The 22,247-nt window shown below is 46.8% G+C and overlaps 1 protein-coding gene across 1 annotated transcript in view; it reads left to right on the top strand.

Annotated features, from left to right (window-relative positions):
- LOC146183768 (DAZ-associated protein 2-like) overlaps positions 1–21,433 on the top strand; it is a 46,147-nt gene extending 24,714 nt beyond the window's left edge. Inside the window, exons 3-4 of the mRNA XM_084609192.1 lie at positions 10,939–11,238; positions 14,636–21,433. Of these exons, the coding sequence (XP_084465318.1) occupies positions 10,939–11,238; positions 14,636–14,764 (429 nt within the window). The 3' untranslated portion in view covers positions 14,765–21,433. The remainder of the gene's footprint in view (positions 1–10,938; positions 11,239–14,635) is intronic.
- Positions 21,434–22,247: the final 814 nt, after the last annotated feature.

Below are 22,247 nucleotides of genomic sequence, written 5' to 3'. Positions count from 1 at the left end.
AACCCAAACCTGCATTTGTTTTTTTTTTTTTTTTTTTTTTTTTTTGTTTTTTTTTAGTTGGTGATCTCGCGTTTTGCGCGCTACAATTTCGAAACTCGTCCTTTCGAGAACCCGGCATAATACCAGCGGTGGCCGATGGCGGCCACGCCTGCCCGAAATAGCACCCGGGTCGAAGACAGGCGTGCGGGCGCAAGTATAGTGCACGGAACGGCGCGGGTCGAATTTTGGTAACATGCTACTGCGCTGAACACGTGTTCGTGTCACGCGCGTTTGTGTGCGCTGTGAAAGGCGGCCTGCTCGGGATTAAAGCAACTCCAACCAATTCTAACGCAACCGCGGTATTCTTGTCAGTACAATGCGACAGTAGTATATGCGGTTATCTATTGCGAAATGATCAGAAAGGAGGTTAAAAGATTTTTGCCAGCCCCGGTATCTGCCACCAGGTCTCCAAACTGGTGCGTCGGAAAGAAAGGAGGAACAAGGCGAGGTAATCAAAGTAGTGAGCGACAGGAAGAAAGGATAGGGGTGCACGGAATAGTTTAAAATAACAGCACATTCACCATGATACAAGTAATACAGTAGGTTGTTTGAGGCCCGCCCGAATTTATATCTGTCCATTGAAGCACTCGGCACAGCGGTTGGGCCTCCACGGTGGTTGATGCGCCGACGTCGGCCTGCCGTTGTCTGCTCCCCCTTCCCCTGGTATGCGGCACGAGCGGCCGAGAGATTCGCCTCGAAATATATACGCTTTTGAATATGAAAATGAGCTTTTGTAACGCTCGCTCGACTTAATTAAACTGTGCGAGCCTAGTTTAAATCGCTGATTTCGTTATGGTGAAGTAGGTATGAAGTAGGCTTGGTTTGTGGGATTTTAACGTCCCAAAGTGACTCGGGCTATGAGAGACGCTGTAGTGGATGACTCCGGAAATTTCGACCACCTGGGGATCATTAGCGTGCGCTGACATCGCACAGCACACGGGTGCCTTGCTTTTCGCCTCCATCGAAAAGCGGCCGCCGAGGCCGGGATTCGATCCCGCACCCTTGGGAACAGTAGTCGTGCGCCGTAACCACTGCGCCACTCCGGCGGGTGCGAGAATGGCTGTGCTTGCAAAGGAGAGCTGTCGTTCGGGAAAGAATGCGTTGTGTGGGCGTAAAATGGTGGAACTATTTTTCTTCGTGTTGTATTTGTGACAAGGATGCTGCCCTATAACAATGCTCTTATCTTCCTTGAATACCTTTGAGTACCACTTCATGCATTAAAGTCAGCACGAACGAGAAAAATGAGGGGAATTTCACTTACTGCGGCTATTTATTTCCGTGGTGCACCCTCCATACAGGTCACGGTCTGTTGGTAATGAGGAGGAGGAGGGGGGTATGTTTGGTTGCCCTTTAATCATCCAGCGTCGGAAACTCGCGGAGTGCAGTTTGCAAGCCGTGTAGTCATTACTACATGGGCCTTGAACGAGAACTTTTCTCTCGATGCGTTCTCAGTGCCATCGGTTTTAGAGTGCGGCGCAAACTCCGCCTCAAAGCACAAAGACAGCTGGCGATTTCAGCTACTTTTTTTTTTTTCCTTCGAAAGACACTGAAAAAAAAAAAAAAAAAAAAAAAACTATCGAGGACATCAAAACATTTGTCTCGCTAAGCTCGGCCAGTGTCAGTGTTGAGGAAGCCATGGGAAGAAAAAAAGGGACTAATTTCTAACCATTCTGCTCATTTTTTTTACATTTGCAGGACAGTTTTAAAGCATTTGGTCGATGCAGTCTAATATTATTTGTGCCTTCAGGTGGGGCCTTGCACACAACCCGGACTAGCCGCACAATGCGGGCCAAACTCCTATTGTTGCCACTTGTTGGCATGTTCCCATATTTTAGCAGACCAAAAAAAAAAAAAAAAGGGTGGGGGTTAATGTCCGTACATTAGCCAGCGTAATATTTAGGATATTATCCTTTTTCACCGCTTTAAAAAGTGATTTTGTGGGTCTAGCGGGTTGCACATTTTCGTGATTCCTTTATTTGTCGATCCAAATTCAAGGTTTGCTGCCAGCACTCCGCGTGGGGGCACAAATTTCAAATTGACGCTGTCGTTTGCGCCGAGATTGTGCCGAATAAAATTTGGATTTGTTCTCACCAGGAAGACAATATTTTGCGTGATTTGAAAGTTGTCCGGAGAGCCCGCGTCAAATTAGTTCAATACTGTCTTTCGATTGAAGCGTCCATAGCCACGCATACAGCCGACGCAAATTGAAGCTCAACACAGCATTTACGCTGCAAACCGTAGCCTGCAGCCCTGCGTGTCTATTTTGGTCCACGGATGGAAATGACGTGAGTGGTCCCTATGGGACGATGCATGCTTGCCGATAATGCGTGCGTGTACTAGTCCGGAAATGACTGCGACGCATTCTAGGCAGCCCTTGTTTTCTGCTCGTGTGTCGGTCTCCGCGCGGCAGGTTGTCAAGTGGTTCCTACAGTGTCGTCACTTCGAGCACACACAGCTGCCCGGAGTTACAACACGTGCGCGGTAGTATCAGCTTCAGTTTATTTCTGACGCTGCTTGTTCATGGAGGCGGTGTATAGCTCTCTCGCCTGAAAAATAAAATCGTGTATTGCTGCGAGGTACAGACATTATCATATCGGGGCTGTTTCCTGCGCGCATATTCGCCTGTCCCAAGATCGTGTCGTATAGCTGTTAAAAGCCCGGCAACGCTTTTCGCCAGACGTAATAATGAGCCCGCGTGCAGAGATTCTTTTGCCCTGCTTCCGCCTGCTGTTGTTGCTCGCATTAAGCCCGAAGAGCGGAACGCCTCTGACAGCGCGCGGGGCCTCGCGCAATCCTGGTGGATTTTACGCCTGAGCGCACGGTTGCGTGTGAACGCGGCCGCGCCGATATAGGCGACAGTTACGGTATCCCTTTTCATCTCATTTCTCCTGTTCTCTCTTTTGCAGCGCCACAAGCAAAGAACTTAAGAAACCATGTATAAACTGAACTGTGTTGAGGGGGGTCCTCAGCTCATACTGTGTAACCATTTCCTGGTGGCATATAACTGGCTCCGGATAGAAAACTGCGGCACGCATTCTCGTCAACCGGAAGGGGGGGGGGGGGGGGGGGGGCAGCTAGGTCATGTTCCAGTCCGTCTACAGGTTGTCTTCACTTCTCACATGCACCATTGCTATAACACAGCGCGATCCGCTACCACTCGCCTCCAGTGTGCACACACGCGGATTGGTCCTGACGCGACAGGCGTGCGCGCCACCTGACGCCCCAAGACGATCTGCGCATGCGCAGTGGAGCCTGAGGTGGCGGATCGCGCTATGCTTTAACTCTGGTATAACGGCCCAGCACTTAGTCAGGATGTTCATTAGTAAATTATTCGCTCCGAACAGATCTCGCGCTTCGTTGAAGCAGTTAGTCGATTGTGTTGCGCAATTATTCCCCGCAGTGCGTCACGTTGGGGCCGCGGTGGCTTAGCGGGGTCTGCTTTTTGTTTTCCTGCTCCTCGGGCTGTGGTAATTGTGGACCAAAAGCTACTGTGCGCGCGTGTGTCACCTTCAGTTAGATTAACACTCCGAACGTAGAGGAACGAGCGTTACGAGTCTTGGGGATGAAGAACGCGGTTGGTGACGCAGAGTGCGTCTCTCTCCCACTTCTCAGTAACGCGAGTGATGCGAAGCGTGCCCGGCGCTTGCGACTTCGGCTGTGGCTTTATGTGGTGCGTCTGTCCACGGATTTTGTCTATGCTTTTTTTTTGACCAACTCTGTTCACGCTTTGTTCGACACGCGTACCTTGGCGAAATATTCTGGAGTGTTAGCCACGTTACCTCTTCCAGGCGCCGTTTATAATTTCGAAGTGGTAAAGATATTTGCCAATATATGTCGCATATTCATGCGTCAAGAAAGCCAATTATTTGATTTTCAAATGGCACGCGCATGTGCAAAATTTATTTCAAATTTTCTGAATAGGAATCTGAACATAAGTACTATAGAATATCTGTGTTTTGAAGATGCATACGGCGAAAGAAACCCAGGAAAAAAAAAAAAAAAAAACGTCAGTATCAAAAAGATGTCTTGGGATCGATCGTCTGCCAACCTCACTTTCGTTAATTGGGAAATATTTCTGGCTGCGTTAGCCAGTTGGCGAAAAAGGTGCCCCATTTTCAAGGCGAAGGACACGGAATTCACTCGAAACGAAGAAATTAACGCCGGCTATAGCACATGGAAACAAATCTGCGTGTTCGCAAGGTACACAATTGTGGCCGAAACGCCTGGAACAGTTTATTTTCCTTCGCCTTTTTAGCGATTAACTAGTCATATCGAATCATTTACTTTGTTCCGATGACCCCGTTTGCCGAGCGTGCAGGGGATTCTGAGGTCCGGCATAAGAAACCCAATGTAAAGTGTGTCGTTTCGGTTTTATCCTTGTGAGATACCACCTAGCGAGAGGCGCAGTCATTTTTGGGACGCTCCCACATTTCACGCCGCCTGCGTGCGCGTGACCTTTCGCATTCTGTCGAAGCCGCACGTGGCGTGCATCAGCTAACTGGCCTAGGGGTAGGAAAATCTCCCTCTGTTTAGTTTCGGTTTCAGCTATACTTCAGGACCCCTGGTGACCGGAGGAATGCGACGATGGCCGAGTTGTCTATGGCGCCATGTTTCGGAAGTACTTTCCGCTGACAATTATTCGAATCGCACACTATAAAGCCTGGTTCACATGCAAGCGATTGAGCGAACGGCGGCGAGCAGCAGAGGGAAAATTTTCCAAGGTGTTGGAACTGCGTCGCTATCGCCGCTCGAGTCGCCGCGACAACTGAAAGCAGGTTTTTTCGTCGCCGCGGCAGAAATCGCTATAGTGTTTTCGCTTGCATGTGAAACAGACTGAAGGCGATTTTTTTTTCTTTAGTTCGACGTGATTGCCATAGCAATGATACAATGCTTTCGTTGGGTTTCTTCCGGCCGCAGTGAAAGGAATCGGTGCTGGCTTCTCAATTGTGGGGACAGTGATTTCTATGGAAGTTTCCTACCCTATAAGCCTTGTTGCGGTACCTCTGTGCCCAGCTCTTTCTTAGTCTGCGGCCGCTTTTTAATGGAGGCGAAAAGCAAGGGGCCCGTGTGTTGTTCGTTGTTAGTGCACGGTAGAAATTCCCGGAGCCCTCCACTACGGCGTTTCTCATAACTCGAGTCGCTTTGGGATGTTAAACCCCATAAGCCAAGCCAAGCCAGCTCTTGCTTGCGCCGTAGTGCTCGGTTGAGCTTCGCGTCACGCCCTCATCGTAATCGGGGGAATTCTCGTATCGCATTATGCCTTCGATAGCCTTGCATTGCTGACTGAAAGCGCCTCTGCTCTTCGGAGTGCGAGAATGTATGCAATTCAGACCCTGCCATTTAGCGTCGCCTAAAAAGGTGCTGCGCTTATCTTCTTACGTGCCAGTCTGATTATCGGCACGAATGGGTGCGCACTACACGAGGGATTGAGTCTTGTGCCCCATTTGGCCTGAGATAAGCACAGTTACCCGGCCAACTCCTCCTCTTCCGCTATCTCGCTTACTCGTTGCGATGAGGAACCACTTGAGGGAAGCGGCGACTCTCACCGTAGCTCAAGCTGCTGTCATTGGTGCTATGAGCTGACCAGGAAAGGCCTGCAATTTTTTTTTTTTTTTTTTTTTTTAATTGCGATTGGGAGCCCGGATTTTACTTGGGGATCTGTAAAGCTAGGCTGCACCGGCACTGACTTCAAAACGGCAACTTTACGAGTACTGATGAGTTTGAATCGCGTGGGTGGAAAAAAGAATCGCACGTTTTAATCTAACCTTCTCGGCAGTAAAAACGTATTTGCCTGCCAACAAACGTCAACATCGCTGTCCCTTTAAATATCTTTATCGATCCATGAGTACATTTTCGAGCAGCGCTAAAAGGCGAGTGCAAGGCGCTGCTCATAACCGAGCCAGTTCGAACTCGCCCAACTCCCAGTAGTGCATACATCTGTAGTTTATCAGCACTCTCAGTGGAGGGTCGGTTGCGACGCATGCTGTGCGTCGGCCGCACATCAGCTGAGGCGAGATGCGTTATACGTCCATGTGTTTTACATTTTCACTGCGCGTTTAGGTAGTCTAAATTAATTCAGACGTTGCGCTGTCCCTCAGAGCCAAAGCTTATAGTTTATTTGCAGGCCGAGATGCTGGTTCCGCTGTGCGGAAGGTAAAAAAAGAAAAAAAGAAACAAAGCTCGGGGTTGTGACTGACGCCAGCGCCAAGGCAGGATTTAAATGGCGGTGAAGGCGGGAACAAAAAGCGATTTAGAGCGACTGCTAAAGCGGCCGCTCAAGTGAACTGAGGGACGTCAAAGAGAAAGAATTTGGGGACGGCGCGCTGGCGAAAACCACGCGCCGCGTCATGAGAGCGAACTGAAGAGGCCATTCCGCCGCACGTCCCGTGCACTGGCGCTGTGTCTGGCTGTATCATGCCTCTGGGCTGTTCCGATAAAAGGCCGCGGCAGCCGCCAGTCGCGCTCCATTGTGTGGACGCTGCCGCATATTTCTGCACTTTCTGGAGCCGTTCAGCTGTCGCCAGTACAGAAATGGTGAGGGCGCAGAATATGCGGAGGTGAAACGGCACGCGTATAGCGTGTAGTGCGCGTCTAAAAACACTCTTTAGGTTGCACCTTCACTTTTCCCGCTGTCTCTGTTCTGTCCACCATTAGTAGCGAACGCACAGTCATTCCTGAAACATTGGATTCGTCGACGAATACTCATCGCACCGGGTGACCCAGCTAACTTGAGCCAAGGGCTAAAGAAGATATCTTAAGCAGGCGCGGGATACCAGTTGTGTATTGCTGCCAGCCACCTTGAGCACCTAGGCAATTTCTTTTTGTTTTGCAATTAGTTAACGTGGCCGCGCTCCGCGGAGCGTCAGTGCATTCGGCGCGGCTGCGCATAGAAGCAAAGTTGCGCAGGCGCACAGGGGCCTGGAGGCGGTGCTTCGTGTCGTCTGCTGCAGCGCCGAAGCGCACCGTGCGTGCACCCTTGCACTGTTGCAGCGGTTTTATCACCGAGAGAGCATAATAAATAAATAAGCAACAAAGAAAGAATTGGCATCGGTTCTTTTAACATTGTTAGCGTTTCGTTTTTCAGACAACTAACATAAAGAATATGAATGATTTGAGATTTCACAAATCATCCGAAAATCACTCCCTAGGACAGACCAGCCGCTTAGCTCGGAACTTATTTGCAGGAGCTTATCAGCCTCGCTTGCGTATAACAGATTGCCATGCCCAAGCTAGCATAGTCCGTCAGTTGAAAACACCTTCCACAGGAGTGAGTGAAGTGCGATAACGTCATATCGGCGCGGTTGGCCACTGCCAGCATATAGTTGGATGCTCTTTTGAAAGCACGGTGCGCTTCGGCGCTGCAGCAGACGATACGAAGCACCGCCTGCACCACTTTGTTTCGATGCCTGGACGCGCTGACGCTCAGCGGAGCGCAGCCACGCAGAGCCGCATTCGTAGTGTACCACCGTGTAATTTGCCTAAATTACTAAATATTAACTTTCGACAGCGAATAGAATTTCCCGCATTTGAGATCGCTTTCAACCCTGTTTCATTAATTGAGATAAGGGAAGCCTTGCGTGTGTTTTTTTCTTTTTCCCCGAGCTTCAAAGAAAGCCTGAAAATAAAGAAAATGATACAGTGCCAACGTACGTAAACCGAATAGGATGTGCGAAAGCTTTTGCGCACAGGTGGCAGTTGGAGGCGACGACTTGCGCGGTGCGCAGCGCGAGAGTGTGTTGCAGTCTGCACGCAGAGCTATCGGCTGCGACGACAGCTACGACATTCCGCACTTGTCACCCACCGGAATAGACTTCGACTGAAAGCGTTACAAACGAACTGCAGACGTCAGGCGACTTTGCTGGGCTCTGAAGCTCTGGAAAAAAAAAAAAGAGACAAAAAAACCCGGCGCTCACGTTCGCACCCCACGATAATGCTCTTCTTAGCTGTGGTTTGAACGAAAGAGGTCCCTGCGGCTGTCAATTCGTTTTTCACTTGTTGTTTAGATTACTTGCGGGCTTCTTTAAAGCTGCAGAAAAAGTACACGTGGGGCACTTCGTACCACAAATAATGGAAATGAAGTTTCTGAGAAAGCTCAACTTTCTAAGAAGGCACTTTCTTGCTCAGAGAAGACGGGAAGAAACACACGCAACATGTATGTACATAGCTCGCATTTTATTAGAAATGCGCCAACTCACCCAAAACAAAGTATTGTTTCTACAACTTTGCAAATCTTATTGTCTATAGTTTATACTAAGCAGTTTCGGCATATTACCTTAATTATTAGCGAAACAAAAGCTTATGTGGCGCAAAACACGGCTGGAGGCAATAGGGTTTCCTTCGTCTGCCCTAAATATTTGTTTCGGCAGCAGGGTGGCCTGGTGAAAACGCTCTAGGCAACAGCAATTCCAAGAAAGTAGAAGATTGTACAGCTGTCGACGTAGCTCTGTTGGCAAGAGCACCGGACGGATATTCCTAGGTTGTGGGTTCGGCTCCCACCAATGGCGCGATGTTATTTTGTATTATATTTCTCCCTAAAATCATTGCAGTAGTAATTTAGGTCAATAGGAAACAAAAATCCCCTACGTTCTCCTGAACTCTTGGTTTATTTTTCGTACTCGCCGTATGTCTCGGAATACACTTAAGGCACTCGTGACAAAGACTGTACGCATTTGGTGCCCTGAACGCAAATAGCCCCAGAGACCTTGCCTGACCGTGTGGCCGCTGGAGCCTCCGGTGCGTTTAGCAGTAAAGACAAATGCCCTGCCCCCTTTTCTCTCCGGTGCTTTCAGAGCTTCATGTAAATGGCGCGCAGGATACAAGTATATGAGTAAATGTGCACATTGATGTCTTTGTACAAGCCTTTGGAGTCTTCGTGTGCGCATGGGGAAACATCCTACGAGTCATGCGTGGAAAAAGAGACGTTTTGCGTGTACGGGCTGCTGATGTTCATGAGAGCTTTTGGAATAAGATGTGCCCCAATCACACTTACTGTAGTGCGCAGCTAGCGAAGGCGTACTTCCCGGCCGTCTTTCCCGATAGTGATTTACGCAGCAACTGCTCTCTCCATCACACTGGTTTTCTCATTTGGGGGTGGACAAGCGACGTTGTCTACTCACTGGGGGAACCAATCCCTGTGCTCAACGACTCCTTTAACGGAAGAGCATACTTATACCAAGCTTTTCAAGGATTGAAAAAGAAAATGAACTCTCCAGCTCGTTCAGCAAGCCACTCGAGATTCAAAGACGACGTGAAGGTTAGGATTAATGGGAGGGGCTGCTTTAACGCATTTTTTTAAATTTGCAAAGGAACTGATGACCTGGGTTGAGACTGAATTAATATCAAATGTCGCTCACGAAATAAATGCCAACAAGCCCAGTGAAGATTTGGTGTCATATTCTACATTCATTTAACCCTTTGCGGCACGCCGCCAACGTTTGTCCACGCGACCTTTCAACAATTTTCTCGAAGCACTGTTAATGCTGGCTTTGGCTTACTTGGAACCTGTATTCGATAGGATGGCGGGGTCTTTTCATGCCTGAAGATAAGAATCACTTCTCCAAAGCGAGAAATAAGATTTACGTCGCCGAGGAAGTACTGTCTGATCCTGTTACTGTTCTTCCTTCATTCGGTGGAGTGTAAGAGCTACGAATTGAGCGCAGAAGTGCGTTTTGTGGGCTTGAAGTGCTTAAGTTAGTGGGCCATTGTGGTCACTTCTGTGAGAGGGGGGGGGGGGGGGGAGGGGGGGTGTAGACGTTTTTTCTTGATAGAAGATAATGCGTGTCTCGGAGGCATTCTCTGCGTCATGACTCGCCTCTTGGCGAAAAGTATCCATATCAGAGCCGGTTGCATAGGATATCAAATTAGGTGGTCGGTCTGATTTATACTGATCACTTTCAGACTCGTGAAGCTTTGCGCGCTTGCTCCTCGCAACGACAGATATTCGCTGTGGGGGCCGCGTTTGATCGAACGCAACGCTGCCGGCCCGTTTCAGGGCTGACGGCGCCCAATTTAGATTCTGACCTTGACGGTAGCCACAGCTGCGGTTCTTGTTGATGCGGCCAGCAGCGCGGGCGGCTAGAATATTTGAGTGCTCTATACCCCATCCGTTCTTGGCGGTGCGCGCGTAAAGAAACTGGCGTACATCTGACAGGGATCGATACCCAATGGGGCTGCACACTGACGATCCTTCATTTCTATAGTTCGTCAGTACAAAATCACTTTCCAGGTCACCTGCGGGAGCCTAGTATAGGTGACAGCGTGACCATGCATGCAGTGGGTCTAGAGGGTAAGGGTGTCAAGTGCGCGAGGTCTCGTATGACCAGCCGGTCCGATTTCTGGCAGCACTGCGCAGTTAGCGTCTTGGTATTGTTTCATTCATACTGCGTCTCCTTATCGCTGTTTACACTCTGCAACCGGCTGCCTTCTCGCCGCTTCGCTCCCAAACGATTGAGTGGTCATAGTTTGTGTGCACATAGCGGGGTAGCCATGAGCTTTAGTTTAACCCGCCGTTTCACCTCCACTACGTTCCAGGGGGCGGAAGTATTTCTTGTTATCACATTCCTCCTTGTGTTATATATGCTGCGTTTTTGGGCTTTTGACGTGTTTAGTATCCTGACTGATTTTGACTGCTGCTTAAATATGGCATTGCAAACGACAGCATGCACTCTCCACGAAGTCAAATGCCTGCTTTTGCGCGTGGCTGTGAAACGGGACATATTTGTTTGTCGCTGCGTAAATTGCGGGAAGACTGCGGGCCGGTATACTCTGGTTAAGGGTGGACAAGGTCCTAGCTTTTGAGATTTCAGCTGACTTTTTTTTTTCTTTATGTACATGGAGTGATAGGAGCGATGCCTTTTTAGAGATATTCTTACTCTAGCTCCTTTGCCTGCGTTCACCCAGGCTCCCGTGCCAGGAGCCATTCCGGGCGCCATGCCTGGCAGCGTGCCCGTTGCCACGCCGTACGACCCTCCGCCGCCATATTCGCCAAACCCCCCAAACCCATGCCAGACTGCTCAGCCCATGGGCCACCCGTCCCGAATGTACCCTCCTCCCGGTCAGCCGTACCCAGCGCCAGCTCCTGGGCCGTACCCCATGGCGTCGTACCCGCAACAGCCAAGCCTGCCTCAGCAGACCATGTACCACGTTCCGGACGCCTTTGATGCAGGCGCTCGTTTCACACACAGCAAGCCAACCATCCCGGTGAGTTTATTTACTCAGAGATTCCACGCATCTTATTAGTCGGTCTGAAGAATAAGTTTCCAGTTGGCCCAATTCTTCATGTCTTCGTCACTGCTAGCACCTCAGAATAAAAAAATGAAACATGATGAATCGTCGCAATGAATTGAGGACTTTTCAAGCGTAGTAATTTCCTGGTAAGACGAATTCTTAGATAAAAACACGCCAGATTAAAGACCAACTTCCAAGGGGCGTAAAACCTGCGAATAACTTGAGAACTTCGCCCGCCGACGTTTCCGCCGCACGCGCGGCGCAAAAAGTGTTGCCTGCGCCCGATCTAGCATGGTCAGGTATATTTTCGCCCGCGCGCAGATGTCGTTCTCGTAGCTACAGTGGCCGCTGCCGTCACCGGCCACCTCAGCTCTGTTGCGAACACATTTTTGCGAGTCTTGTCAGGAGAAGTGTTCCATATGATGTGAATGGTCGCGTTTCTGATGAAGCGTCGTCAAATCTAAGATCGAAGCTTGCGCATCCTCCCTGCAGCGGCGCCGTTCGGAAAAAGCTGCCAGTGTCGAGCGAAGCGTTGCGGTTTCTCTGGAGAAGTGAGGTTTTTCCTACCTGCAGTGATGGTTAGCTCGTCGTGTTGAATTCTTGCAATCTTGGTGCGAAAGGATTTTCTAGCTTCCAATGCTAGTAAAAATATGCGCCGACGATCTACGTTGCCATGGCTGGTCGCAGCTGGGTATCGTCACCCGTTGGTAGTGGGCATGAACAACGTTAAGAACCAAGCCTGGCATACAGCTACACTGATGTGTCTTGTAATGATAAATGGAAGGGAAAACTTACGACAAGTATGAAAATAAACTGTTGTGACAAAAGCCAGGAACGGGGTGGCCGGTAAAGCGGTAAATTAGACGGGCTGCCACTCGGTACATACTAGGTACGATGTCGCAGTCTGTCATGTTTTTTTTTTTTTCTTCTTCTTCCTTCTTTACGTTTATTGCCCCGTAGTACGCTGTAGCCGGTTCTTCCGGCAGCCAGGGCGGGTAACTGCGTCGTTGCGGCGGTAGAGTGGCGCAAGCCGTGGGAGCGGCTCCCTATGCGTTGGCTACGTACTGCGCTTCGCCCGATGGCGGCGCGCGCCAGCGGCATTCGCTCCGTGGGAGGATTGTGCGAAGATCTCGAAGCGGCGTGCCGCGCTTGACATTTCTCGACATGAATTTCGCAGTTGAAGCTCGCACCTTTGAGGTCGCCTATAAAGTGGACTGTTTCGCGTGTCCTTTGGTGAATACGGACTTTCGACCGTGAACCCCGGCGAGTATCGACGAGAGAAAAAAAAAAAGCGCGCCCCTGCAAGGTTGCTTCACCTCATCGTAGTCTCTTGTGCGGAGAAGCTATCTTTGGGAGGTGCGCCTTCTGGTGTGAGCTTGTGGAGGGATGCCGGTAGCCGCACCAGCCTGCGCGCGGCACCGCTGCAACGTGACAGGTATCGGCATCGCGGGAAACTGACGTAGCGTGGCGCCGGTGGCGCGCGTAGCTTTCGCTGCATTATAGAGCACAGAGTGTTCCCAATCGTTTATTTAGGTATTGAGTATTTTAAAGCCAAAATTTAAAGCCAGATATTGGCGCGGTGTGCTCAGTACCTGTGGCGGCGGGAACAACGCCTTGAGCACCTGATAAGAGTGGCATGCATGGCCACCGAGCCTTCAATTGTCAGCGCCGTCATTCACTACAGCCACTGGCCACCTTAGGAGCCCTAGGAGCTGGGGGCAAAGCGATGCTATATGTTTCAAGGAAGGCCACCACAAATATTTAAAAATAGGCTTTTTAAGATACGCAGATGGCTGTGTCTCTCAGGCTTAGATGCCTCGTTTCAATTCAGTATTTGTTGTGTGTCATTAGTAATAATAGCATTTGGGATTTTAAAAATGTGACTAACCTTGGCACACTTGGTCATCTCGCACAACTGTTTAACATTTTTGGATCTCTAAGCCTACATTACACTGCTGGTACAGATCTCACAAAGTCGCAAAAAAAAAAATTGTATCTACTAAAACATAATTTGGGTACAAATGCATTGGAAATGCATTTGCGCAGATCTCTTAGTGGCTGAGGTGATTTATTCATGATAGAATGCAAATTATCACTACTTATGATGCATAGGACACAAGTAGGGATTACAGAGTTAGCAATTTGTTGCCTGCATGCTGCTGCAATCTGCTAGCGTAGAGTTCCTACATATGCACCCTATGGGAGCATATGTAAAGGCACAACAGCACTAGTGATCACAGAGTAGGCGATGTGTGGGCCGCACATCGCCGTAAACTACTCCTGTGCATGCAGCATGATTAACAATCGTACTGTTAATGATGTGTGGGCCGTGCACCATCGCAAACTGCTCCCTGCGCATCCAGTGATGTGCAGCACTGCTGCAAACTGCTTCCCGAGTGTACAGCATGACTAGTGATCGAATAGTCAGCAATTTGCAGGCAAATGGCCGAGTCAATGATATTCGAGCAGCACATAGGGCTTGAGGTTACTCCTCGGCCATTCTTGTCATTCATTGTGGCGTGGTTGAGTGTTCGGAACTTAAGAAATTCTGTACATTATATATAATATACTCGACTGGTGAGTTTAGCATTTTGTTCTTATTACTGGGATTCTCCTGTACTTTAAAATGATGCAAACCTCTCCTCCCTTCATTTTCAGTGAGTTTCTTAATGGTGGGAGTCACACGCACATAATAAACAGGAAAAAACTGATACTGAAAGAGTGCAAACTAGCAGCTGGCTTTATTCATATCATGTCATGAATGAATTTGTGCACGGGGAAATTTTTATATACTTTTTTTATTTTCTGATAATTCTTTTTTGCTACCACAGGATCAATTTTTTACTGGGAACATTAGTTGGATGGGGGGTTCACCATTTAATCACTTGCCTTTCACCTTGGGCTAAAGTTGTCATGGCATGTTTTGTTTTTAGTTGCAGAGTTTCACCAGGATACATGTTCGTCTTTAGTGTGCTGAACTTAGTGTTTTTCCTTTTTTCTGAAATTAGTCTGTAGTTAATGCAAAATGCAAAATTTAGATTATTACAAATTATTTACAGTACTCGTATAACTGTTAACATGTAACTGTTAACTCAGGTTGCCAGATGCCTGCTTTTTGTTCATAGGTTTGTTCATGAGCTGCCAAAGAGCATGTGGGTGTCTGCAGGTTCCTTTTATGTACCTGCAGATTTTACAGCAACATGTGGAACACTTACGTCCTGAGCAAATCAGTGTCAGGTGGCTGTCACCATCCTTTTTCATTGATGATGAAAGCTTCCTGCGGTGATCGGTGGCAATGCTTCATATTTCTTACTGTTCAGCCATTTTGTTTTCCTTGTATTATAAGGCTATCAATTTTTGTTTCCTGCAGCCTCCTCCTCCTGGAGTGCCTCCAAATGCTGCTCAGCTGGCAGCTATGCAGGGCAACCCAGTTGTACTTGGCCAAAAGAAAAGCAACTTCTGGACTACAGGGGCCGGAGGTGGATACACCTTCTGGTAGACACTGCCTCCTCCAACGTCTCTGCCATAGCATCGCTCTCCTTTCTGTTCAAGCAGACTGCATCTTACTGTGGACTCTTCCATAACCTCCACTGTGCCAGCTTTCAGCAGCCTTTGAGCATCTGAGTACAGCATCACCAGAAATGATGCAAGTACTACGAGTGCTCGCACCTTGGACACTCAGTGTGGCTTTCTGAGAAACAAAAAAGGCAGCATGTGTCCATGAAGCTTTGGCTCCACTTTTTTTTTTCTTCCTGCTGGAGCCTGTATCAAGTAACACAGCTGTCTCAAAATTCTGCTGAAGAAATTTCGTGCAGTCTGAAACCAAGTTTCAACTGTGCTGGTTGGCCACTGGTTGGTGTGTGTACTGTCCAGTGCAGTTTGTGTTCTGCTTTCGTTAAGCAGCTCTAGTATGCTCAACTGGCAGTGACTGTGGACCTTTTTTTTTTCCTCACTATTTTTTGTCTCGGGAATTTTTGAAGGCTTCATGTAGCCTTTGAAGCATTTCTGCATTGCTGCAGCTCTTTAAAATTTGTGGGTTGTATGGTGTGAAATCATTTTTCTGTAGCAACATTGTGACGTTTGTTGCACGCATGTGACGGACACCCTGGTGTAGAGACACTGAACAGAGCCCAGTAGTTAGGCCAGAAATATACAGCATTAGTCACACGTGTTCCTGGGCCAATGTGTTTGCTGTTCTGACTGGGTCTTGTCAACTCAGATGCTTATGTACGAGTACCCTGATGTCAGCGCATCTGGTGAAAACCACTTGAGACAGTTAGCATCACTGGAGGTTGCAGGGAACCACTTTATAACATCCACCAGTGCTTCTCTTGCCAGGGTCTTTGTTTTTTTTTTTTCCTGTGTTAGAATAAACTTGAAAAAGCAGACGGCAACCATAAAATAAAGTGAAGAACAAAATGTTCCTGCTTTTAAAAAGGAGCCTGCCTTGTTCACTTGTTGACAGTAAATTTTTTTTTATGGCCACTTGTATCATCAGAGAAGTTTTCATTTAGCTCTCAGCTTAATTAGCCTAAAATGTGGGTGTAGAATTTTGTAAAGAATAGTGTGTAAAGCTGGGCTTGTTAGTAATTGTCTCACATCAAATGAAGGCGACAGATAACTCCGCAAGAATAGAGCATCATCGTTATTGTGGTCTGCATTTCTTGCCTGTTGGCGTGCTCCAGCTTCTTGTCACAACTGCTGTTGCATAAATTTTTAATACTATTACTAAATCTTAGTTGCACATTTCAAATACCTCATTGTAGCATTGCTAGAAGAGTTGCCAGCAAGTAACCTGATAAGGTGTAAAGTGAGGTGGCAAATGTGCCAGCTTGTGACTGGTGCTGTACAAACTGCTCCTAGTCTTGGCGAATGTTTTTCTGTCGTTGTTCGCTTGCCAAAGATGTATTACAGTGCAGCAAAAGGGATCTAGGGCACACTCCACTCATTAATGTCCATTCCCTTTCACTGGAAAAGAAATGCACCAGTAGCAGTGCTATAAGTGTAGTCAAGATTGTTTTGCATTTTAGACTTCATGTAGGGGTGTACATGCACTGCATAGCACCAGGCTACAGAGTAGTCTGGAGCTCTATGAATCTTTTCTGGAGCAGCTGCAGTGCCTTATTGACAAGCATGCTCACCAATGTTTTGCTCTTTCTGCATGTCAGATTCTAAATTTGGTATACTTGAGAAATTTAGGATTGAGCAGATTTGCTTCACTTGATGGTCAGACTTCCAAGTAGTGAAAAGACTGCAGAAAAATAGCTGCTGTCATTTAAACTGTTCTGCATGCTGTAAAAATTGTTCATTAGTATGGGTTTTGTTTCAATTTCATGCCGTGTCTGCTAGTAATTTGATGTGCCAAATAGTGCTATAAAGGTATTAAGAGCTCAGCCAACTTAAGTAAAACTTAATTTCAGACATTAAAGCTATATTCAGTGGCTGTGTGGTGGTATTGCTTTGGGAGGAGAGAACAGCACACAAGGCAAGCAGAAAGAAAATTCGGGCAGCAAGAAGTAGCCACTTGCGTAAGCACTTCGTCTTAGGTAGTTGAGCACTTTTTTTTTGCATTATAGCCTGCCAGAGTGCTAGCAACTATGCATGGGTGTGAAAGGTGCAGTGTCATATGGCACTTAGCTGCATCCTTCAGGCAAACGGTAGCCATAGAGTGGCACCATCTGCAGCAGACCAGACTGATCACTCAAACAGCAACGATCAGCTTGTTATGTAAAGCCTGACACATGACTGGATGGTTTGTTTATAGTGAGTTGCGTTGTATCCTTCCACTCGTGTACTGTGCACTTTTGTGTTGAATCTTTTCTCTTTATGCTGTCATGACCTAAGGGCCTCTGCTGTACACATTGGTACACTTATGAGGCTCTTTGCAAAGCAAAGTTCAGCGTTCTGCTATTCAGAGTGAGTCTTTGCTATTCAGAGCTTATTTTGCCTCATTCACTCCTTGAACAGGGTGACACTGTTTTCATGTATGCAGTGGCTTTCATTTCAACATCTCAACTTTTTCAAACTCTATTTAGAGCAAGCTTTTAAAAAATGACATTGTTGTTTATGGCAGACAGTTCTAAGAACTACTAGTGTTAAGAGCAGTACAGTAAAGTGCTGCATCTTTTGCATGGACAAAGATGGTAGCTGTCACCCTTAGCTAAAGTAACTAAGCTAGAAATTAAAATCAATGGAATCTTTCACTTTTGCATTCTTTGCACTGCTACTATCAGCAGCCTGTTGTCTGTTTTTGTTGAGAGCAGGTGTATAATGCGGGCTGTAGTATTTAACAAGGCTTGCTCTTTTTTTCCTCAGAAATATTCTCTGCAGAAAATAATGCAACCTTCATTACTCAGGTGGACCCTTTTAAGGAAGCCGATCTGCACCTTTGGTGTCAGGGAGCCAGAAGATGCTACTTTGTGAAGGGGAGATGTTTGTTGATTCTGACTGAGATGATTTCAAATGTAGAAAACAGCTTTATTTCAGTACACTAGGAAAGATGCCTGCTTAAATGTCATGTTCAGGTTATTTCCTTGTAACAATATGACATTGTTTTGCCATACTCTGTTTTTTATTACATTGTGCAGCCGCAGAAGAATCTTTTTAGTTTGTTAGTGTACTGAGACAGTACGACACAAATGAATGGAAAATTTGCTTCCTTGAAGAAGAGTGGTAATGCTTCAGAAAGAGATGCTCCCAATTGCAGGTTTGATAAAGAACATTCCAAGGCTTCTCTGCTTTCAAAGAGAAGCCAAAACACTACATTCTAATAAGTTATCGCATGCAACAGAATTGCTGCTGTCACCACCAGTCTTGCTTACTCTGACACGTTCGGAAAATTACAGTGGTGTCTTGTAGCATTCCAGCAATGCTATATTATGTTATTTGAGGTGCTTCTGTAAAGGCTGTTTGAAGCTGTTTTAGAAAGGGGGGACCAGTGTATTGGCTGTCCACAAGGCTGAACTGAAAGAGCTTTTTGTTTTGTGTAATTGTCGTAGGCCAGTGCACATGACCGCTGCCACTACAAATGTTTCACAGTTGTAATCTTCATTGTTTTATGACCATTTGATTTTTTGATTTCATATTTAGCACTGCCAAACAATGCCCTTTGCAGGTGAATCATGATGTGGTTGTGTCCTGGCTTGCAACATTTACAGGGGACAAAAGAGGACGTGGTGTTCTATGTGTTTGACTGCTCTTATTAGCAGGGTGTCTTATGCCTCTGCAGTTCGATTTTTCAGAATTTCAGGCCATAGCAAGCGCCCCTTGGCTCCAAAGTGGCATGCTGTCATGGGTAGGGTTGAGGTGTGCAAGGCAGCAACTTCCTGATATTTATCCTGTCTGCAAGAGGTTAGGAATGGTGATGTGTGTAGTGCTGGGCAAGTCACCACTGGCAGAGATATATACTGTTGTGAGAAAAAGTGGTGTACCGTATTTTCTGGTTTATAAGACGCACCTTTATGTATGGCGCACCTCAATTTATTCAGGTTAGGGCAATAAGGCATGCATACTCGACCATCACATTCTAAGTGCCTGAGAGAAAATTTATGCGCACGTGTGAATGATACCAAAAAAAAACATGCAACAGTTATGTGCGAAAGAACTCTCGCTCAGTGAGAGCAAAAACACTTTATTATTACTTAAAGCCTTTAAAGGCTTCATCTCGTTATGCGTTCGCAGATTTCTCGCGACAGCGCTCAGGCGTCCTCTGGGAGGAGCATGGACGTCGCCAACTTTTGGCATTTTGCCAGTGAGATGACTGTACAATTCTAGACACTATAATGACTATAAATATTATAAACGTAGGCACCGCTGCTGTTACTGTTTCAGGATAAAGTTTGGCTATGAACATTGCGCAAAACGAAAAAAAAATGCACATAAGATGCACAATTGTATAGGATGCACTACCGTAAATTAAAAAAAAGTCTTATACATCAGAAAATATGGTATACTTCACGGTAGCTCCACTGGGCCAGGCAAGGAAGTGACTGGTTTTATCTAGAGGCATGCCACTTGTTTTGATAAGTGGCACCCGTGCTTACCTGAAATGCCAAAAGATGTTGCAAGAGCATCGAGCCTTGCAACATGAATTGCATACCCCACCTTTGCTACTAACAGTACTGGCATATAAAACTTATTCCAGTCCAGTGCTGCACCAGGTTTTTAATAGACAGCAACCTAAGCAATGCATTTAGCACTATTTCTACTTTCCGTGGAGCTTTCTTCGGCCACTTATGAACATAATGTAGCACAATGACTTGTCTGCAGTAATCTTGACTACTTGACTTGCAGATATCTTTAAAGTGCTGTACACAACATGCAACAAACTCCTGGCCATGGCTTGCACTTGCAAAGGCTACTGACCATGCCATAATAGTGGGCTTGTGGGTCTTTAATGCCGCAGTGAATTTTGCTAGCAGGTTTGAGGCAGACAAACTGCTCATTCATCCTTGTTTAAGGCTCAAGAGGCAGCGCACTCTAAAAGGAGCACTTGTGCCCTCATCTGCTAACAAAATTCACCACTCTGCGTTTTCTTTTTTTTTTTTATTTGCTAGTTTATATGCGAGTGTAGTGTGTATGTGTGATGGACAAAGCACTCATGTGTAGTGTAAGCGTACGGGCAGCTTTGGTGGCGCTGTTTTCTATATGTGTCTGTTCTGTTATACTCATTGGAAGGAAGAAGTTTGAAGACAGTTTTGTTTCAACATAGATTTGTGTTGGTGCTTGGAGGACAGATTCTATAGAACCACATTTATTTGCTTTATACACAATCTTCATGTGGGAATGAGATTAAGAAGCAGAATTTTTGTGAAAATTTAAGCTGTACCACTTTTGCCTGATGTATGCAGTGGACACATGCTCTATTTTGTGCATGTATTGCTGTTTTGTACAGCTTGAGTGTAGGCCTGTGTGCTTTAGCTGTTAGTGGCACTGCAATTTTTCATTCAACGCTGATGAACCAAACAGTATGCACATGCACTGCAAAAGCCTCTGAAGCATTTAAGGAATCATTGTTTCAATGGTAGTGAAGTGGGCAATCACATTATTTCATTGCACACTGCCAAATTGACTGCAACCAAACCAGAGAAGGGCTCTTTCAGCTGTTTTGCCATTATGTTTCTTAATAGGCACACTCACCGTTGCAACTTCTTGACCAGCTTGTCTTGGGATATGCCCGCGAACAGCTTTCTGTGGCTCTGTAGCAAAGCTAGGCAAAAAAAATTCTGGAGTACACTTAAGCTCCGCCTTTAAGGGTAGGACGCGATAGCGTAGGCTACCGGCCCACATATAAAACCCTGCATTAACCAAGCCTTATAAACATGCCTCCATGGCTAAGGGTAACGTGAATACAAGGGTGCTGGCAGGCTGGTTCTGTTATCGCCCTCCCACGTGAAAGGAGAGACCCAAGTTGACTGGTCCTGCCAAACAATGTTGGGCAACCGTACGTCCGGTTAGTGCTCGTCCATGTCAGCTGCCAGCTACTCCCTGGCAGTGCCATGCTCGTGATTTATCTCTCACAACACCAATGCTGGTGGATTGCCGGCCACACTGGATTTTCGATGAACTGGACCTTTAATGCTATCATGTTAAATGGGGAGATGTGCCTTTGTTACCTTGCCATGGCATGTATTGCTCCGAGTAGGGATGCAGTGGGGTTAAGGGGAGGGAGTTGGAGACCTAGTGTGGAGTCAGCAGGGCTTTGCCTATTCTCTGCTGGATGGGGACAAAAGCCCATCCATCACATTCCCTTTCCTGCCTAGCCTTTGCTGTAGAGCCACAGAATGTTGTCCATGAGTATAGTGCACCATGGGACTGTATAGGACGATGTTAGCCGGACTAAAATTATATATTTAAATAGAGAAAGTAGTTCGCCATGATTTTCAGTTTTTTGTATATTTATGGTTCTAATTCATTGTGATGGAAATTCTGCTGCTGCTGCTGCTGCTGCTGCTACTTATAGCTGCACTGCTCCCTTGATGTTTTCTACATCTCACTGCTACACTTATTTGATCATCTCTGGGTATGTTAAAGTGTAGCACTGTTGCTGATTTGGCATTGCTAACTTTTCACTCTTTGGGGCCAGTCAGTAAGGCGTGCGATTTTGTTGCTGATGAAATGGGATTGTTGTAGTCGGCTTAATAAACTCCTTTTACTGCGACTGATCAAATGCCTTCTCAATAGTCTTTCTCTTTGTTCTGCTGCAGACACATGGCCAAGGTCAGTTGCATGGTTGGAGCACACTGAAACTACAGGCCTGTTAATAAATTGTATTATTTGGACTCAGTGGGCTGTCTACTGGACAGCAGCCTAATCTTAAGCCTGTCAACAAGGGTGGCTAGAATATGCACAAGAGATGCCTAATACACTCGATAAGTGCAAAGGGTCAAATGTCCAGCAAATGGGGTAGCATCTTGCTGTTGCAAATCTCATGGGGTCGTGAAAAATATTCTTATCACTCAAACATCCATATAACAAACTACAAATATATGTCGCCCTGCCCACGGCAGCCTGACCTTTTTTATTTACAAAGAAGTCCTACAGCTCGCTGCTCACCAGTGCTCACTGCGTGATGGGCATTTCTGGTGGTAGTGATTATTCAAGTGGCTGCACATTGCAAGGTTGCACAATGCATTTTAGCCAAGGAATTGTCGGAATCTGTATCACTTCTGAATTTGTATTGGCCTATTGCATATTGCCGATATTCTGCTCTATTCTTTTTCCTCTTGGTACTGCTGCAGTTGAAGACCGCTGGTGACGCTTGGCCGACAGCAAATGTCGAGCGGGAGTACAAGACACAGTGTGCAAAGTTAACACAGCCATCGAAAAAATGGGAGCAGCCTCTTGTATGAGTAAATGGCATACCATCTATTCGACTGCAAGTGATTTTTGTGGCTCAAGCAGGCGATGACACGCTAAATTGCCTTTTTTTAGAGCTAAGTGTCGCCATAATGCTGCTTATGCTGCCTTTGCTTAAATCATAG

This window comes from Amblyomma maculatum, chromosome 7 (genome assembly GCF_055883805.1).
Source record: "Amblyomma maculatum isolate TAMU_Amacu chromosome 7, ASM5588380v1, whole genome shotgun sequence".
NCBI lineage: Eukaryota > Metazoa > Arthropoda > Arachnida > Ixodida > Ixodidae > Amblyomma > Amblyomma maculatum.
Note: the sequence above shows the minus strand (reverse complement) of the source record. Positions and strands in the feature narration are given on the sequence as shown.